The 21,320-nt window shown below is 38.5% G+C and overlaps 2 protein-coding genes across 2 annotated transcripts in view; one reads left to right on the top strand and one right to left on the bottom strand.

The window, feature by feature from the left end:
• Nucleotides 1-8,358: 8,358 nt before the first annotated feature.
• Nucleotides 8,359-9,012, bottom strand: LOC120220992 (translation initiation factor IF-2). The gene has a single exon (XM_039218221.1). The coding sequence runs from the start codon at nucleotides 9,010-9,012 to the stop codon at nucleotides 8,359-8,361; it is 654 nt and encodes a 217-aa protein (XP_039074152.1).
• GABRG3 (gamma-aminobutyric acid type A receptor subunit gamma3) overlaps nucleotides 9,011-21,320 on the top strand; it is a 729,891-nt gene continuing 717,581 nt past the window's right edge. Inside the window, exons 1-2 of the mRNA XM_039218219.1 lie at nucleotides 9,011-9,063; nucleotides 14,168-14,316. Coding sequence (XP_039074150.1) covers nucleotides 9,011-9,063; nucleotides 14,168-14,316 — 202 coding nt within the window. The remainder of the gene's footprint in view (nucleotides 9,064-14,167; nucleotides 14,317-21,320) is intronic.

Here is a 21,320-nt window from a genome sequence, read left to right as displayed (position 1 = left end):
ATTAAAATGGTGGTACTAGCACATTGGTAGTAAAACAGCCATTGGAAGTTAACGAACATTCAAAATCACATCCAGGTATACATATAAATTAAGTACATAATAATGGTGATATTTCAAAGCAGTGGGGCAAATTTGAACTTGGGGAGATCTGAGTAGGCAATTTGGAAAATGTTAAAATTGCATCCATACCTCAAACAGTACACAAGAATACACTCCAAATAGACCAGAGACAAAGTGTAAAAACAACTCAATCATATAGGTAATGGCATCAATCATGGGTGAATTTTTAAAAATGTTTTATTTATTTTTGAGACCCAGACAGCACACACAAGTTGGGGAGGGGTAGTGAGAGGGTACAGAGGATCCGAAGTGGGTTCAAGCCTGATGTGAGCCTCAAACTCACGACCCCAGGATAATGACCTGAGCCAAGTCAGATGCCCAACTGACTGAGCCACCCAGGTGCCCCATGGGTGAATTATTTTATAACTTGTTTGTAAGGGAAAAGTTTCCAACTACGGTAAAACCTTGGTTTATGAGCATAATTAGTTCCAGAAACATGTTTGTAACAAGCACTTGTATATCAAAGCGAATTTCCTCATAAGAAACAAACGAAACTCAGATGATTCCTTCCAGAACCTTCCTTCATATAAAAATGATTACAATAATGTAATATAATACAAAATAAAAGAGAAAATACAAACTATAAAGAAAAATAAACAAACTGGCATGCACTTATTTTTGAAACTCTTCGTGGCTGGTGTGAGGGAGACAAGAGAAAGGAGGGTTACTGTGCAGGACGACTTTCACTGTCACTAATGGAATCACTGCTATCTATTGGTTCAATGGAATCTTTTTCTGCATGGGGGCCATTGTATATGCTTGCATGGATGTTGACTACAATACAGTATTAATAAACTCGTGTTGTTTACTGTCTTTAATGTAGCTGGCAATAAGGCAGCAGAGGAAAGTGTCTATATCTGCAGGCAGCCTGACCTAGAAGGAAGCAAAGCATTCTAAGCTTATTGTTATATGAAAAAGCAAAAGGCTGTCCATGGATGCTTTCAAGTGACAAAAAATACATTAGTGCCAGTTGTTCTGGCACTAGTTCTGAAAAATCACTGATTTCTGCCAAATACCAAGGTCTGAGACCGAGCATCTGAGCATGGGAGATGATCACTCACAATCCCACAGTGAGAGAGGGAGAGAGAACCATTGGCTCACTTATGATCATGTGATATTAAGCATTACATACTACTAATATTGCAAGACATCACTTGCTTATCAAATTAAAATTTATTAGAATGTTTGCCCATCTTGTGGAACACTCACAGAACAAGTCACTTGCAATTTGCAATCCAAGTTTTACTATATACCCAAATCATGATGCAATAAATCATTGATAAATTTGACTACAGAAATAGTTTTAAATTTTTCACAATGAGAAAGACTTAAGCAAGTCAAATGAAAAATGACAAGTGGGAAGGAATTATTTGTAACATATACTATAGAAAAATAGCTATAATCCATAAAATATTAATTCTTAAAATATAAGGACAAGATATGAAGAAAGCTCATAGAAAAATCTGCAAAAGTCATAATAAGACAATTTGCTAAAAAATAAAATGTCCATAAACATTTTAAAATGTTCAGTTTACCCACAAGAAAAATGCATATATTGAGATATCATTTCTCACCTCTTAGTTTAACATACTTGAAAATGCACTCTATTGTCAAAGCTAAAGAAAAGCACAGTTTTGATGGTTGGAAAGAAAAATGAAGAAAATGGACACATTTCTAAAATTATGAAAATGGCATAAACAAGGGCATAAGGTCCAGCATTACATCCAATTGCAAACAATTGGAAACTACTAAAATTATCCAACAAAGTAGAATAATTAAAAAATGGTAGTATTTACAAAGAATAGTTGTGTAAAATGAATAAGAGCTGCACTAACTGGCATAGAGTGGTTTCCCAGATATATTATTGAAGAAGTTGAAGAAGCAAAAAGTTTTATCTATCATGTAATATTTAAAAAGGGAGTGAAAAAAATAGTTATCCACCTATTTATTTTTGTAAAACAAAAGTGGAAATTCATGGCATAGATTATATACATTTGGAAAGGATGAGGTGGAATGACACTCTTCTGGGTGTTCCTTATTTTTTGTATATTTTTGACTTTGGGGATCATGTTAATATTTTACATATTAAAACTAAATTTAAATCTACCATGAAGGGGAAAAAAAACCTAAAGCTGAATACAAGTAGAAACAAATGAACTCCTTGAACTCAATCTAGGAATCAGTTTTTCATTGTAGTATGATTACAGTAGTTCTGAAACTACCTTGGCTATATTGTAGGGTTGACCAAATTAATAAATACATTAATTTTGTTGAGAATTGGGAGTCTCAATGTGGAAGAAGTGTAATATACATATATATATACACACACCATATAGTATACATATATATTCTAGCTCAGTTCTCTAGAAAGCCACAAAAAATGGCACTTCAGAACAATTTGATCTTGTTTTCTAAATATCATTCATAATTACAAGGAACCAGGAACAAATTGTGGCTTCAAGGGCTGGAAAATGAAATTATGAGTGGGTCTGGAAAATCTTGTACTACAAGGTAAGAATGTGCCCAAAACTATATTGGGGACATAGGGGACAGAGTAAAAGGACTCAGGAGTCAGCTTAAAGAGGCTCTACTCTAAATCTTGGATGATATGAGAATAACAATAAATAATTACAGCAATGGATTAAATGCATTGAATAAGGCAAGTAACCATGAATCTATGCTATAAATAATAAGAGGAAGAGGGAAAATGCTTCCTTTTGATATACCAACTCATAAATGTAGAAAGAACAACAAAATCACCTTGTACAAGTAGCAGGCAAGAACCACCAATGCAAGCTAAAACTAAAATTGTTAAATATTTTCAAAGAATTTGTCCCAAAGAATAGTTAACAATTCAAAAAGAAAACAACAGCAACAACAAAGTAACTTCAGTGGAGAAACAGACAGATAACAATTTAACCACGTGATCAGCGTGATCCATAATAGGACAAACCACATTATGTGCTTCTTATGTGATACAATGAGAAAAGCAACATTATTTATGCTGGATTTTTGCCAAAAATGCATCACTTGAATCTCTACATAAGAAAACAGCATAGAGATCCAAACTGAGGTGCATTCTACAAAATCACCTTCACTACTGAAATCATCGATGCTATAAAAGACCAAGAAAAGACAAGAAATGCTCTAGATCAGGGCACCTGGGTGGCTCAGTCAGTTCAGTGTCCGACTTCAGCTCAGGTCATGATCTCATGGTTGGTAGGTTCAAACCCCATGTCCGGCTCTGTGCTGACAGCTAGCTCAGAGCCTGGAGCCTGCTTTGGATTCTTTGTCTCCCTCTTGCTCTGACCCTCCCTTGCTCACGCTGCCTCTCTCTCTCTCTCTCTCTCTCTCTCTCAGAAATAAATAAAACATTAAAAAATTTTTAAAAGAAATGTTCTAGATTAAAAACAGAATAAAGGGACACAATAACTGATAAGCCATGTGACCCTGAATGCAATCTTAGAGTATATAAGGGTAAATGCTATTGAAGATGTAATTGGAACAATTAGTGAAATTCGACTATGGACTGTAAATTATACGATATGGAATTTTTGTATTATTTTATCAGTTTCTTTTTTAAGCTTGTGAAAAATTTGGAGTAGATAGGTTAAAATTTTTGGGTTAGCTTAGTTCTATGGACATGCAAACAGCCTAGAGCAACCAAAGAAATAAATTCAGAGTACTAAAAATAATACTATTAAGAACAATTTTAAAGCCTTAGTAATTTTAAAAAGTGTGGTAATGGTGCAAGTAAAGACAAAGAGATTAAGAAAATAGAGCCCAGAAAAAAAAAGATACATTCATATATGTTGACCTGATTTATGCAAATGCAAATTTAGTTGTAAAAAGATGGTGTTTTAAGTAAATCACACTAGGTCAGTTAGTTGTCAGCATAAAAATAAATAAACAATGATTCATAAATAAAATCATACACTAAAACAAATAAGAAATGAAATCTAGACCTAAAAGAGGAGTTTTCTTCTAACACTTTTAGAAGAAAACATGGTAGACTATATTTACACTGTCTGAGTGGGTAATGGTTTATTGCTTAAGACACAAAGCAATAATGATAATAAAACACAATTAAGAGAATAGTAAAGTTATATGACTGACTGAGAGAAGATATTCATCAAATGCACATTAAACAACTCATACCAAAATACATAACAAGCTTCTATAGACAAAAAGAAGATGAACAGTCTAGTTTTAAAATGGGTGAAAGATTTGAATGATACTTCATAAAAATATTCCAATGGCTAGTAAAAATCTGAAAGTGCTCAGTGAAATTAAAATTGGAATAAAATATCAGGATGGGTATAATTAAAAAGAATGATAAGGCCACATTTCACTGAAGTTATGTATAGAACTCATTCATAGCTAATGGTGGTAAAATGATACAACTACTTTGAAAATCTATTAGTAATATTTATTATTATTAAACAATTACTTTCCCTGTGATCTGAAAATTCCATTTTTAGTCAGATAACTAAGAGAAATGAGTACATATGTCCATCAAAAAACATATACCAATATGTTCATGTCAGCTAAATATTATGTGGTATATTGAATACCACAGTGAAATGCCATGTGCAGCAATAAAATATAAGGAGTGACTGCTACATGCAACAACATGGATACATGTTGCAGACACTATACTGGGTGAGATAAACCCAGTTAATAAAATAGTTAAATAGAACATACTACATAATTCTATGTGAGCTTAAAGAGTAGCCAAATACAGTCTACAGTGACAGAAGGCAGAATAGTGTTTACTAGGGTCAGTATTGATTGGGAAGATGATCCAGCCACTGGGAGGGAGCACCTGGAAAATATTCTGTATCTTTATCTGGATGATACACACATTCTATTCTTATACATATGGCGCATACATGTGTAAAAAATTCACTGAGCCATAATTTTAAGATGAGTTCATTTTGTTGCATGTGTTCCTTTGTTAATATTTTTAAATGTGGGGAGAAGGGTTTTTTTTTTTTCAACAACTTTGAAACATCAGAATACAATTCAGAAGTATAATCTTGAGAGCAGGAGAGATTTTATTCAAACAAAATCCAGAAGCAATAAATAATAAGGTGTAGAACTGATGCAGCGGTCCAGTTGTATTCAGCACAGTGACTAGCTCTGAGCCTTAGGATGTGAAAGGAGGTGAAGAAAGGAATCCTGAGAGGTATTTCTCTGAGACACCGCAAGAGGATCCCTAACCAAGGCAGCCAATCTGGGCGCTTCCTCGGGTTCCTTCCCGCCTCCTGCTCAACTCACACTCCGCGGGGACCAGCCCAGATCTTTCTCCGGAAACCCTGAGTCTGGATCTGATGCAAACGCCTGGAACAAACAGCATCCACTGCTAGATGTTCGATATTTACAGAAGTGCATGTGCTATTGATCCCCAACCCTTACCTCATTATGTTACATTTTATTTTTCTTTCCTTTCCTGTGATTTGGGATTCAATGCAAGTCCCGCGCGCCTAAGTGGAACTGTTAGTTTCTCTGGTGCTGAAGATGGAGAGAGCTGAGGCAAAACAGAGTGAAAACCGCGCACGCTCTGTAAAGCATCTCTCTCTCTCTCTCTCTCTCTCTCTCTCTCTCTCTCTCTCTCTCTCTCTCTCCTCTCCCTCCCCCTCCCCCTCTCCCTCTCCCTCTCCCTCTCCCTCTCTCTCCCTCCCTTCCCTTCCACTCCTCCCTTCATATCAAACTGGAGAAAAAGAAACATCAAAGACTGAAAGTTTGTCCTTTGGAGATTCTATATTTTAGACCTTGCATTTAGCTTTTATACCTATGCTCAGAAAGCCCGCTTTGGATTTTCCCTCCTCTCAATGCAGGTTACTTATAAGAAAGGAAGGAAGGAAGAAAGAAAAGGGAAGGAAGGAAGGAAGGAAGGAAGAAAGAAAAAAAGGTTGTTTTGTTCCAGACCAGACCACAACATGAGAGGTGGGGAGTTGAAGGTAAAATGTGCGTGTCTACCAAGCTGACCCACTAAGTCTAATAGTGAAGCAAAGCATTCCAAATGTCAGAAGATCTCACACTCCATTCATTCGTAATAATAATACTTTGAATATATTCAAGAAAGAAATACAATAAACAACACAGGGATGTAAAAAGAGCATCACATTTTCTTTTCCACTGGTTGAATTGTAAAAAACTTCACAGGGTATTTCTCATGATACTGATAATTTAAAAAAACACTCAAATATTGGTCTGTTTTTATTATAAACAACTTATAAGCATTTTACTCACGTTCAAATAATAAAGAATACACAAGGACTCTCAAACTTTGCTCAAAGAAGCAAACAACAGTTGTGCACTGAGTTCCTACTTATCTGAGAGGCAGCATGACATAGTGACAAAGACTGGGACATTGGAGGGGCACCTGGGTGGCTCAGTTGGTTGAGCATCTGACTTTTGATTTTGGCTCAGGCCATGATCCCAGGGTCATGGGATGAAGCCCTCTGCACTGAGCACGCAGCCTGCTTGAGAGTCTCCCTCTGTGTGTGTGTGTGTCTCTCTCAAAATATTTTTTAAAACATATTCTGTCTCTCTCCCTCTGCCCCTCTCCCCAGCTTATGTTCTCTAGATAAATAAATAAATAAATAAATAAATAAGACTTTGGAGCTGACTCTCTAGAGTTATACCTCCAGTTTTCAATCTGTGTGATCTTAAGAAAATGACTTAACTTCTCTGTACTTTTCCCTCCATTTTTGAAATAGGAATAGGGGCACCTGGGTGGCTTAGTCAGTTGAGCGTCCGACTTTCGCTTAGGTCATGATCTCGCGGTTCGTCGGTTCGAGCCCCGTGTCAGGCTCTGTGCTGACTGCCAGCTCAGAGCCTGGAGCCTGTTTCAGTCTGTGACTCCCTCTCTCTCTGACCCTCCCCTGCTCACGCTGTCTCCCTCTCTCTCTCTCCTAGAAATAAATAAAAAAGAACATTAAAAAAATTAAAAAAAAAAAAAGAAATAGGAATAATGCCATGAGGGTTAAAAATGAGTTAATTTACATAAAGCCTTCACATCAGCTGGGCCCCTATTACATTGTTAAGGTCTGATGATTACTTTGACATGTGTTCCTTATTGCTATGTTAAAAACTGAGGGTCAGAATTGTTTCTTTACTTGCAGTTTTTCTCATGGCACAAAACCTGTGTGAATATTTGACATATTTTTATAAGCAATTAACAAACGATAAGTGGTTATCTAACTGATTTCTAAAGTGTTCAGTTTTGTGTTAGAGAAAATTAGAGAGCAGAGCATGATAAAGGTTCATAATCCCCCAAAGCTGAAAGACGTTCTGGAGTTGGAGGGATGCAGGAATATTGGGGGTCTTCTTAGAAAATAAGACCTGAATAGGGTCTGTGTATTTGAGTAGGAGAGATGTGGCAGGCAGAGGGGATGTGAGGAGAAGCCCGGAAAAGGAGCAAGCTGGAGTGAGCTCAAGGCCACACAGAGACAGGGAGGTGGAGCAACAGCTCCATCCTTGAAGAAAACCAAAGCTATCATCACCCACAACTGCACTCCACTCCACTTTATGACCACGTTCGTGTTGATGAACTAAAAATAAGGGAGAAAACACCAGATAACTTTCAATTATTCTTCTATACATTTTCTGAACAAAAGTATTTGACAATACTAAAGAAACAGTTATTATACTCTTTCATAATTCTATAATAGTAATTCAAATACGAAATACTTTCTAAGAACTATTTTTTGCAGTGTAAAAGCAAACCTCTTAGTGGATTTAGTCTAAGCTAGCCTAAAACTGTAAACATTGTAATACTTATATGGTGAAAGACTAGCTTTCACCGTGATTCTTACAAATGAAAACATAAATGCAGTCTTTGGTAGTGAAAATACATGGAATGAAGTGCTCGTCACGGTTCAATAAAACAGGACGACTTTTACCTTTTGACTTAGGGTGAGTCTTCCTACGTGTGTGTGTGTTTCACCTACTTATTGTATATGTTAGGATGGTACATACTGGGAATGGTTTTTTTCTAGATATCCCTAGGAAGCCACTTTTTCACACAGACCTTAGTAGTGCAGAGGAGTTCAGTAGACCTAGCAGGGCATGTTCATGGAAAGGGCGCTTTCAGCAAACCGTTTGCTATGGCTACCTAGCTGAAGACGCACGGGGAAGGACGGGCAACAGTGTGTCAGGGAGCGCGGGAGAACCGCCGCGTTTGCTGAGAGGACAAACGGAACGTACTCCGACGGACTCCGGGGCTCGCTCTTAACCTTGAGATGCCAATCCCTGGGATTCTTCTAAAGGCTCCCTACGGGATCCCCAAGCCTCCCCTCCCCCGCTGAGCCCCGCCCCCTTCCCCGGCCTCAAACTCTGAGTCCATTCAGACCTTGCTTTCTTCGCCGAGCGCGATGTCAGGCGTGTAATTGGGGAAACTCCTCCCCGCCGGGGCCGCCTCGCAGGCGCTGCGGGAGGAGCGGCCGCCTCGCTGCCCCCACCTCCGAACGTGCGGCGGCCGCACACAGAGCGCAGAGCCCACCCGCCTGTGCACCCGCGCGCAGCTCGCGGCGGAGGGGGCAGCGCCGCGCGGGGCGGCGGGGCTAGGGACCGCCGGAGCCCACCAGCTCCCGCCACCGGGCGGTGCGGACCCGGCGCCTGGGCGGCGGGCGGGGGCGGCGCGCCGCGGTGGCAGGGCGTCCCGCGTGCGCCCCGCAGAGCTGCGCGCGGACCCGCGGGCCGTCGGGGGCGCGGGGAGCCCGCACCTGTCCGGCCGCGGTGGCCGGGAGCCGGTGTAGCGCCGCAGTCCGTGGCGGCAGAAGCAGCGAGGCAGAGGAGAGCCGGCGGAGGCGAGGCCCGCGCTCCGGAGGAAGCCGCGCCCGGCCGGAGGCCCCAAACCCTGCTCCCCGAGCTGCGCCGCACCATGGCCCCGAAGCTGCTCCTCCTCCTCTGCCTGTTCTCCGGTTTGCACGCGCGGTAAGTGGCACCCGGGCCGCGCGGCCCCGGAGGCTCGGCGCGGGGCGGGAAGGCGGCGGGGGGCGCTGTCTGCCGGCCCGAAGTCCCGGTGCGCCCCGCCGTCGGCTGGGCTGCGGCATAGCCCGCTGGGGCCGGCCGAGGGGGAGACCGAGAGTCGGCCTGCACCTCACCTGTCCCAGTCTCCCCTTGAACAGAGCTATCTGCCTCTCCAGGCTGAGCGGCTGCAGGCTTCTCTGCAACCAGAAATGTGAGACTCAGATTAATGAGGCTCTTCTCATGAAGCTTTTTCGGATATGGTGGTTTTAAGAGGTTTTGAAAAACACTATCATAAATGACCGGCGGTGTCTACCTCCCATTTACTCCTCCCTACAAGTGTTCCAGGGGTTCATACACAAATATTGACTGACGTTCTGTATAATTTCCATCACTCTGAAATTTTCCAGGACTCAGGAGACCTAATTTCCTAGCTGCCTAGTTTAGATCACAGTGGCAAAGAGCATCTAGGCTGGAGGAAGGTGAAAGAGGATTAGAGCAAGGGAAAGAACCCTCCTTCTCAGAAAGGATTCTCCTCCCCAGGTTCTGCAAACACACACTCTACACATGCACACCTTCTTGATGAGCCACTTTTCACACACAGGGACATACACACACTTACCCTCATAAAGCATGTTGATCATTGATAATAGGCTTTGCCTGGTAACTGTGAAACATTGTCTTACCATAAATACCATAACCTGCCTCCTAAACAGCAACCAGATAATGGGAGCTTAGAGACACCCCAGGAAAGAATGAAGATGGCTCATGAGAGTGGAAGGACGATGGGACTAGAAGGGTTAAACCCTGTTGCTGTAAATATAACTGGGTATTCTGGGTTTGGTTTCTTTAATTCTGTCTCCCAGACTAGATCTCTGGCCCAGTGCCTGCAGACTTTGGAAATCAGAGCAGCTCCATGCCTCTCCCCCAGTCCCTATCCCAAGAATCTTGGGATGCCCGTTTCCCCAAAACACTCTTCTTTTGACACCTCTTCATTTTCTGGATCTGGAAGCTAGAGAACTAGAGAGCCTTCCTGTGAGCCTTCCTCCCTGAAGGTGTCAGCAGGCAGTGACAAGCTTACATCTTCATTCATGTAGGGAAGGAAGGTGGAAGGCACATTAACAAATCTTAAAAGACATAAAAGGGGCCCCAATCTCACTCTCTACCTTTGGCAGGGGTGTTTGGTTCTCAAGAAGAAAGCCCTGGCCATCCTCTCCACACCATTATCCCCACTAAGAGGTGAAAGTGTGAAAGGCAGATAGTGTGCCAGAGACAATGTCAACTGGTGACTCACAGGCAGCTCTCTTCACCAGGCATAGTACTCATTGGGTCTTTCAATTCAAGTTTCTTCCTGTCTAAGGAGAGAGCTGGGGAAGGAAATGGAAGCTCACTTTCTGAAGTTGATTTTTCCTGGATGTATCTCTGTCTAGAACCAGAGAGACCAGCAGGTAGCACCAGGCATAATGTAGACATCTGAAGCATATAATCCAGATTTGAAGTTATATCTACTGAATGAAGTGACCTGCATTTCAGAGTTAGATCATTAATTACAGATAGTTTAGATTTATAGATACTTAACATGCTACAAGGAGAACCACTTATTGTCCTCATTAGTTTATGCGCTTAGGAAGTAGGAAGATGTCTTAGGGTCTAATATGAAGCAGTCAGGTTTCTAGGGAATTCCCAGATACATGTGCAATACCTTGGGATTCTTCATACTTCCATTTCACCAAGGCACGTGTAATGATTTCAATATGTTCTATATCTTGGTTCATTCCCTGGATTTCATAATAGAAGTTATATATATATACAAGTTGCAAAAAAATCCAAATTTTAAACTAATGGTATTGTTATATTCCTCTCTTTTGAAAGTGTCTTCATTCTTTGAATGGGTTTTACAGACAAGCAAAATAACCTGGTGACCAGTGTTATCTTTCAAAACTGTTATTAATGCTGAGAAGCTTCCTGTTTGGACTCTCGAATCCCTTTCTGGTATTCAAAATCCCTGGAAAAGGTTCTGACAGTTGTGCTATGTAGTGATGTCTTGGCAACTCCATGGAGAGAAAAGCACCCTGTTCAGACACCCATGGGTGTACTGATGTACTTATTATGCATTAGAACAAACTTAGTCATGCCTGGAGCCCAATGATACCTTGCAGATGCTTAGCTGCTTTCTGAGGTTTAGGAGCTCCTTTTAATGTTTAAAAATACTTCAGACTTTGTCCGTCTAGTCAGAGAGAAGGTGTAAGACGTGAAAATAACATCTGAAAATGACAATACATTGCTGGTTTGCTTTTAAGAAAAAAAAAGCGAATTGCAGTTATAGTATTTAGGATATAACAATCCTGATAACAGAACACTCATAAAGATTATATATAACCCACTTAGAATTTAGAAAAGAAGATCATTCGTATTTTATTCACATTCTAGTGGGTCCTCTGAGATGAGATTTGGTTTTCATCAAAGGGAAGATTTTTCTGTGGGGCTGATGGTCTGACATCAGCCTTGTGAGTCTTCTATTTCATTCTCTGAAGTCCTGCAGGAAACTGATAGAAGATTAGAATTGGGAAAAGCTCACTGTCAAGAGGATGTCTGTCCATGCTTCGCCACTGTGCCATCAAGCTTTAGGTCCTGGTTCATCTCCTAAAGGGGTGGGAGACCCTTTTCTTTCCTTCCTCTCTCCCACTCTCACCTGCCTTGGCCTCTAAGGAAGAAGCTTATGCAATTTCAGAAAAACCCTCTCATCACCACTAGAGGGAGAATTAGGCTCATTATAATACCTGCATTTGAAGTAGTTCAAAGAATTTTTCAGAAATGTCTGTGTTTATACAGAGAACTGATGAAGAGTTAGTGTGCTCAATCTATGTACATATGACAGTTGGGGCAATAGAAAATAGGAGATCATGAAAAGCATAGTTTGGTCTGTGGAGTGAGCTGTCTTTGGGGGTGAACAGGGAGAGGGGTAAGAGAGAAAGGGAGGGGAGGAAAAGAGAGGAGGGAAGAGAGAGAAAGAGGCAAAGAGACAACAGAGGGAAAGAGGAAACCAATGTGGCTGGGTTGAAACATGTCTTGAGAATGTTATATGTGATTCTGCCAAGGTAATCTGTCCCTCTGTCCACAGTCTCCCAAATGGTTTTGCTGTGGAATGAATTGCCAGGTCCTGCGGGCAATGATTGCTTCCAAGCTAGCCATGTTCTACAGGGTCTGCTTCAACCTCTCTCTTTTTTTTTTCCAAGATGATATTCCTGACAATATTTCTGATAAAATATTCTACAATAACATTTTAAATTCTATAGTGTTATTTGTAAAAGTTCAGTTTTACAAATAATGAAACGCAACATGTCACTTCTTGAATGTGTCCCAAATTTTTTCTTATTGATGGTGAATGTTCAATGCAAATAAAAACTCACAGCAACTTATAGTTTCTATGGATGATTTATTTTAGCCTTCTAGTCAATAAATATTCAAGAAATAGAATTATAGTTTAAGATAAGTCTAGGAAAAACTTCAGTGAAATCTATCTGCCAGCCATTTACCATAAACTCGTTTTCAAAATCTCATATAAATGTGTATATTCATCCGAGACTAGATTATGTGACACTGACCCAAATCTAGGTTAAGGCTAGTTAACATTCATAAAAAGACTATAATGTATATAATATGCAACATGTATGCATGGTTACATATTACATAAAATTATGTATACTATTATACTATATAGATATGTAATTATGTGATTGTAATATAATATATACATATGATTGTGAGGATTTAAATAAAATAGAGATAATACATTTTTGAAAGTTTATTCTCTTCATTTCTTTCATGTTCTTTGTGGATAATTTAGTTAATTCCAAAAATTAACTTAAAGAAACTTGTGTCCCAGAGTACCATTGCCCTGGGATAATGTTAACACTTTGGCTCTTCTCTGGGAACCTAAACAGAGATGAGTGCATACCAAGTCAGGACAAATAAACCTTAATACAATTTTCTATTCTACATTTTGGTGGTCTCTTTGGTGAAACGTCACTAAGGCATTTATATTGACAGAGTATAAGCAAATAAGCAAAGTTGTTTGTTGTAAAAAACAAAGTTTTTTTTCCCTAGTAAATGGGAGTCCACCTGGAAATGCTGCTTTAATGCAGAAGGAGACTCTTCTCTTTTAAGTCCAAATGGCTGTGCTGTTGAGATGGCCTCACTCAACTCAGAAAACTAACTTGTCATTTTGATGAGTCTCCATTCAAGTACTCCTGTCAGTGTGTATCACCCAGGAGAGGTGGTTGTCATGCTGCATGAGACAAGCTCAAAGATGCTCAAACATTCATTTTGATCCATTTGTTGAGGGGCCAAATGATTAAGATATATTAGAAAGATTTTAATTTTTAATGTCTGTATTAGCCTGCTCTGTAAGAAGTGAATCAGTTTGTTTTGGAGGAGGCATGTAAAATTGCCAGAGGCTGTTCGCCAAATACCATCTCTGTTCCGTCACCACACATTAGTGCTGGCCAAGCAGACCACTTGATAATGTCCCTGTGTCTACCTAGACCAAAGGTTCCAGTCTCCTTAAGAAGAACAGAAGTCAGACCCAACTATTTTTCAGTGAGTATGATTCTGCAAAACCTATTCTCACCTTTAACTAAAATGAAGCCTTGGCAGTAGGGGGTGGAAACAGCATGATAAAGTCACCATCTGACAAACATCTGGAAGGTTTGTGCTTTGACCTTCAGAGGTTCTCAGAGGTTCTCAAGGTGGATGCAAGCAAGATTGATTGCTGCTTGGCTGATCTTCTGGCATTGATTTACTTATCAATCTATAGTTTAACATAGTCAAGGAATACTTTTGTGACATTTAAATGAAAACATTATGACATTTAAGAGCAGTGGCATTCCTCCTATTGGATTCTTTCTAAAATGTGTTTTGTTTGTTTTTGTTTTAAAAGTAATACATTGATTGGGCTGTGAGTACTGGGTACTTTGTACTTATGTCAATGGTGCTTGAGTGGACCAAGCTTAAGGCACTTCCTGGAGCTATTGCTACAACTTATACTTCACACTTTGTTCCATAATTACAGGTCCAGGAAGGTGGAAGAGGATGAATATGAAGATTCATCATCAAACCAAAAGTGGGTCTTGGCTCCAAAATCCCAAGACACTGATGTGACTCTTATTCTCAACAAGTTGTTAAGAGAATATGATAAAAAGCTGAGGCCGGATATTGGAAGTGAGTGTTGATGTTTGTTATTCCAATAGAAAATATACAGTGATGATATATTCTTTAAGTTTTTATTTTAAATAATGATAAATTCACAGGAATTTGCAAAGATAGTACAGAGTCACATAATTTATGAGTATAGTATAATGTCAAAACCAGGAGATTGACATTGTACAAAGTGTGTACATGGTTTCACGGTGTCTTATCACATGTAGATTTGTGGCAGGACCACTGCAATCAAGATACTGAACTGTTTTGTCATCATAAAGATCCCCCTCTTGCTGCTTCTATTGTCATACGCACTTCCCTCCTCCAAAATTCTTAACCCCTATTAGCCACTATTTGTTATTTATGTATTTTTGTCATCTTTAGAATGTCACATACATGCAGTCATTCAGTATGTGACCTTTTGAGAATGGCTTTTGTTCCCTCAACAAGGTGATTTGGAGACTCATTCAAGTTCTTGTGTGTATTCATAGTAGTGTGTTCTTTCTCACTGCTACATAATTGTCCATAGCAGGGATGTACCATAGTTTGTTTATCCTTTCACGTACTGAGGAACATTTTTGTTGTTTCCAGTTCTTTTCCATTACAAATAAAATGACTATGTGCATTTGTTTACAGGTTTCTGTGTGGAAATAAGATTTTATATTCTGGTATGAATGCCTGGGAATAGGACTGCTAAGTCATATGATAAATGTTTGTTTACTTTTTAAAAAAACTGTCAAACGTTTTCCCCAAAGTTTCTGTACCATTTTCTGTTCCCACACACAATATATGAGAGATTTAATTTCTCTGTCTTCACCAACAATGAGTATTGTCACTATCTTTTATTTTAGCTGCAGTGAGTATTGTCACTATCTTTCATTTTAGCTGCTCTAATAGGTATACATCTAATTGGTTGATACCTGATTGTGTTTTGATTTGCATTTTCCTGATGGTTAGTGATATTGAGCTCCCTTTATGTGTGTATTTGCCAATAGTATATCCTCTTTATTGAAATGTCTCTTCATATTAGTTGCCCTGTAAATATTGGATTATTTTGTTTTATTTTATTTTTTCTGTTCTGTTACTGAGTTCTTCATGTAATCTAGGTGTGATTCCTTTGCCAGATGTAGTTTGCCAATGTTTTTCTATCCGTATGTATCTTGTCTTTTCATCTTCTTAACAAGATCTTTCACAGAGGAAATGTTTTTAATATTGATGAAGTTCAATTTATTGATTTTTAATCTTTTATGGAACATACTTTTGGAGTGATGACTAAGAACTCTTCATGAGGCCCTGGTTCCTGAAGATTTTCTCCTTTGTTTTTTTCTAAAAGTTTTATAATGTTATGTTTTACATTTAATTACTTATCTGTCTTTATATAAAATCAGTGTGTGAGGTTTAGGGCTAGTTCCCTTCACCATTTTTTTTGGAATGGATATCCAGTTCTTCTATCACCATTTATTAAAAAGACTGTCTTTCCTCTGTTGAATTGCATTTACATATTTGCCAAAAATCAACTGGTGTAGACTATTTCTGGGTTCTCTATTTTGTTCTATTCATCTCTGTGTCTATCACTATGTCAATACCCACAGTCCTAATTATAACTATAAGTTATATAGTAAGTCTTGAAATTGGGTAGATTATTTCAGTCTCTTTATTCCTCTTTTTAAAAATTATTTTGACTCTTATAAGCCATTTATTTTCCATATGAATTTTAGAATTATCTTGTCTATATCTAGAAAAACCTTTAAGTCTCTATGATAGTTTTGGGAAAAATTCTGTCATTACTATGTTGAGTATTCAAACCCACAAATATGCATACATACATATATATGTATATTTGTTAGCTATATACATATATAACTATATATACATATATATGTATGTATGTATATATATATACACATGTATATGTATGTATGTATATATATATACATATGTATGTATGTATGTATGTATATGTATATATATAGTTAACCACTTAATATGGTGGGCTAGGTTGAGTGACTTTGAAATAATGAATCAGTCTTGTAGCCCTAGAATAAGCCCCACAAAAATTGTATGTTTGATAATACTCTTTTTAAAAACCTCTTTTCATATGTTGATAAATTCTATTTGCCAATATTTTGTTAACGATGTTTGCCTCTCTATTCATGAGGACCATTGGTCTGTACTTATTTTTCCTTTTTTTTTTTTTCTTGACAGTGTTTGGTTTTGGTATCAGGTAACACTAGTTTCATAAAATAAGTTAGGAAGTGCCTCCTTCTGTTTTCTGGAAAAGATTGTGTAAAAGTTTGTGTTAACTACTTATTTAAATAATTGATAGAATTCTCCAGTGATACTCTCTGGGTCAGGAGATTACTTTTCTGGGAGTTTTGTCATTACGGATTCATTTCCTTAATAGTTATGTCTCTTCAACGTATATTATTAGGTAGGTTGTGATAGTTTGTGCTTTTCAATGAATTGGTCCATTTCCTTTAAGATGTTAATTTATGTGTGTAGAATTGTTTATGATATTCCTTTATGGACCTTTTAATATCCTCAGGGCACCTGGGTGGCTCAGTCAGTTAAGCATCCGGCTTCAACTCAGGTCAAGATCTCATGGTTCGTGGGTTTGAGCCCCGCGTCGGGCTCTGTGCTGACGGCTAGCTCAGAGCCTAGAGCCTATTTCAGATTCTGTATCTCCCTCTCTCTTTGACCCTCCCCTGTTCACACTCTCTCTCTCTCTCTCTCTCTCAGAAATAAATAAAAAAACATTTAAAAATTTAAAAAATAATATATCCTTTGCTTCATTTCTGATAACAGTAAATTGTGTCATTCTTTTTTCTTTGTCATTTTGCTAGAGATTCATTTGATTGACCTTTTCTTATTTATTTATTTATTTCAGTTTATTAGGAATCATTTTTTTGTTTCATTGTTTTTCTCTATTGCTTTTTCTGTTTTAAATTTCATTAAGCTCAGCTTTTATTTTTATTATTTGTTTTTTTCTGCTTGCTTTGGATTTAGTTTGCTCTTCTCTTTTGGGGTAGCACCTAGTTTCTTGATATGAGACTCTTCTTTCCTAATGTAAGCAAGTGTACTTTAAATTACCTGCTCTGTACTACTTTAGCTATATTTCACAGATTTTGGTATGTTGGAGTTTCATTGTTTATTAAGTTCAATGTGTTTATTTCTCTTGAGTTATTTTTTCCCTTAACTCATATTATTTGGGAGTGTGTTTTTAGTTTCCAAGTGTTTGGAAGTTTTCCTGTTATCTGTTTCTGATTTTTAATTTGATTCAATTGTGATCACAGAATATACTCTATATGAGTTAAATTCTTTTGATTTTGTTAATGTTTGATTTATGGCCCAGAATATGATCTCTTTTGATAAAGGTTCCATGAGCATTTGAAAAGAATGTGCATTTTGCTGTTGCTGAATGGATTGGATGTTGTTTGATAGTATTGTTGAGTTCTGCTATATCTTTGCTAATTTTCTGTTTGGGTTTTATATTAATTGCTTTGATAAATTAATGATAGATTAAAAAGTAGATTCTGACCCAAGACCAAGACAAGAGTGGTGTGTTTGGCCGGGAGAAAAAATGCATACAGTTGCTGGTATATGCCTGTACCATATTCATGGTGATGATCAGAGAGCATGGGAATTGTGGCAGACACACCTTTCATAGGATGAACCCAAACTATAGCTTATTTATTCTTCTCCATGGGGCTAAGTTTCATTTAGATTCCAGCAGCTTGCTAGCTTGCATACTATCCCAGCTACTTTGTTCCTTTGGTTTTCCAAGTTTGAGGCTCAGGTGTCTAATTTATTGGTAGCAGGGCATAGAACTACACTGGTTTCAGTAGGCATAGAACATCAAAACCCTTGTGATATTGTGTGTAGAGGGTTTGGAGATGCATACCCAGTGCATTATTGGAGCATTCTTGTCATCTTTACGTGTTTCTGTTGCCTTTTCCATACAATGAAGGAAGGGGAACAAATTACTTGTAAACTTCCTTACAGCCTTAAGATATTTATTCAGTGAACAATACATCTAAATTACCATTGCACAAGGTTCATAAATTAAACTGTCACCACATGTTCCCCTTCATAATTATATGAAGGGTCTATGAAGTGTGAAGAGTGCAGCAATTCTGCATTTATATGGAAAGAGAAGATTGAGATAATGATACTAATTTCCTTATTATTTGTCAGACACTGTGCTTGGCCCTAGAGCAAACATAAAAAAGACTTGTTCCTTGCTGTTCTGGGTAAGTATAATCCTTTGCTTACCTTGGGTTACAATACAGCACTGCACCTTCCATCTACAATATTATTCAGCACCACCTTTGTCCTCTGAAGTGGAAAATTGGACATGGATAGAAAGTGGGAGACTTCAGCTTCCAACTCAGATCTCTGATTGTAGCTAGATCTGAACTAGCCACCATACTGGTTGTAGAAAATGCAAGTCAATTCTATTCAAAGACAGAGAACCCCACTCCCCCATGTGCATGCACACGCATGCACGTGTACACACACACACACACATCAAAACACTCAGAAGGGGATATATTAAAGCAACAGGCAAGCACTATTCACAGTTCTGGGGATTTTATTTTTCCATTATGTACATAAAGAATTTTGAGTTTTCCAAGTGAAACTCAAAATGTTAAGGAAGAATACTTTTTTAGATAGCAACTCTTCTAAAGCCTCATGTCATCGGAAGGACTCTGTGGTTTTTGAGCAAAAGAGATTTAAAAAAACAACAAAATGGACTGTAAACCAGGATACTCCTCTTTTGGTTTATGATTTTAAAGTTCCACCATGCACATTGTCATCATCCTTGGGGCAGCAGAATGACCTGATGAAAGCCTGCAAGATCACTGGTGCATTTTAGGATCCTCTTCCTTTCACATTTAAATGCTAAACAACGTCTGAAAAAAAAATGCTAAACAACGTCTGAATGGCAAATTCCAGCAACTCACTGATGCTCAATCAGAGTAACTGCCCAAGATCAGCTCTTCTGATCAATGATACTGAATTAGACATGACTTTCTTTCAGGATTTAGAAGAGCTCTGCTTTAAAGGACAATTTCCTATAAAAATCTGAATTTATTTCTTTTCTCATTAGTTTTTTCACATGTACACCATTTTATGTGCTGTAACCATCATGCCTCTTCATCAGAGCACAGTCAACTTATATTCCATAACATAGTGCTATACATGGATTTATTATTAGTTTCCTGAAATTACCAATTTATTTGCTCAGCTCTTATCATTTCCCTTCTCTCTCCCATCATTCCCTATTTACCATGCTTTCATTCTGCACAAAGCCATTGGCCATGGAAGGTGGAGAGCAACTTATATGCTTGTTTTCTTCTGAATAGGAGGGAAGGGGACAGCATCCCCAAAGAAAAGGATGTTAGGAGTTGATATTGGGAATCCCGCTTTGGAGTAAGGCAAGCCTGTTTAAGGCACTCTTTAGTTTAAATTCCTTCAAACTCCACTTTGATTCTAGGATAAAATACAAGCCCTTAGAAGGACATTAAGAGGTAAGCTACTGTCTGGCCCTTGCCTACTTCTGCTTTCACTTCCTGACTTTCCACACCTCACATGTTATACCTTTTGGGGACACCAACCCTCCTGCTTTCCTTATCTGGATCCTCACTTCGTCTATTCTCTCATTCCAGGTGTGATTCTCTTAACACCCTTCTGCCACCTCCACACTGAGCTCTTTGCTACCTTTCTTAAAGCCTTGATATTACCTCCTATGAGAAACCCTCTTTTGTGATCTGCCTCCCTCTTACCTCCCTGCCAGAATGGATCAAGTGTCTTCCTTGAGTTTCTTTAAGTATCAGTTTCTCATCTGTACCATAGAAATAGCACATATTCAAGGGCTGTCTTGAGGATGATGTAATGTGGTGCAGCCATGAAACTGCTTCTGCAACACTTTTGTGTACTTTCCATGGTTCTGCAGCTGAGAATGGATCTTCTTTCTCCCACCCGAGGACACAGTTCACAGTTCCTACTATAGATGCAGCAGTTTATGTTGGCATCTCCCAATAAACGTAGTCCAACTGTGTCCTCAGAGATCCAACATCAGGAAATAAATAAAATGGCTCATCACTGTTATTGTCAACAATAAATAGATGGAATCGAACAGACTCATTTATGTTGCATAGAAGTAACATAGCCACATGAAATCTTCTACTTAGTTTTCATAATACAAATTGTGATCATTATGTTTTAAAAATACTCACTCTTTTTCCAGCTATTCTCTCTCCTCAACTAACTTCTAAATTATGGATGTGTCTGTTTTAGTTCTTCATCTTTAACTATCCATCATTCTAAGTAATACTTTAGCTGTGTCCTTTACTAGTTCAGGGTTATTTAGGGTATCATTTATCTCATGAACAGATCTTGTCATGTGAGCTCGAAAAGGCTGGAGGAGGATAAACCATCTAATAAGAAAATTGTGAAAAGGAAAGGAAATGAACTTGAGTGAATTTCTCTCCCTTCAGGGTTTCAAGAAATATGAACCACTCTCCTGAGAATAGAGTATTACAGAATACAAATTCTCTGTCCATAATCTGGACTGTCTATACCAAATACTGTCAGTAGTAGGAAAAATAAAGGGTTATGTGCTGGCTTTTAAAGGTGAGTGAACACTGAATACATGTACAGTGGATAGAAATGACTCATGGACTCATTTAATTTAGGCAGGCCATCTGAATAATCTTTTCCTGGTTATGTCCATGATAAGAGGGATTAATTTTTTATCCCTCTTCTTCACATATTTGCATATCTGGACTTCTTTTCCAGGGTTTTCCAAAGTTTATTTTCCCAGTTTAGTTAAACCTTCTTTGTAAATATGGAATGATGAACATCCAGTATGAGAAGAAGTTGACTGCATGAGTGAGAAGGTGAGCTCTGCCACTGCTGTAACTTGGTGGCAGAAGACAGAGGAATCCTAACCTCCTCCTCAGCGGGGAATACTCCACTGGCTAAGATGCCACTTGAGTTTCTTTCCTTCACATTTCCCAGAG

This window comes from Hyaena hyaena, unplaced genomic scaffold (genome assembly GCF_003009895.1).
Source record: "Hyaena hyaena isolate Hyena2069 unplaced genomic scaffold, ASM300989v1 scaffold_752, whole genome shotgun sequence".
NCBI classification, from domain to species: Eukaryota; Metazoa; Chordata; class Mammalia; order Carnivora; family Hyaenidae; genus Hyaena; species Hyaena hyaena.
Note: the sequence above shows the minus strand (reverse complement) of the source record. Positions and strands in the feature narration are given on the sequence as shown.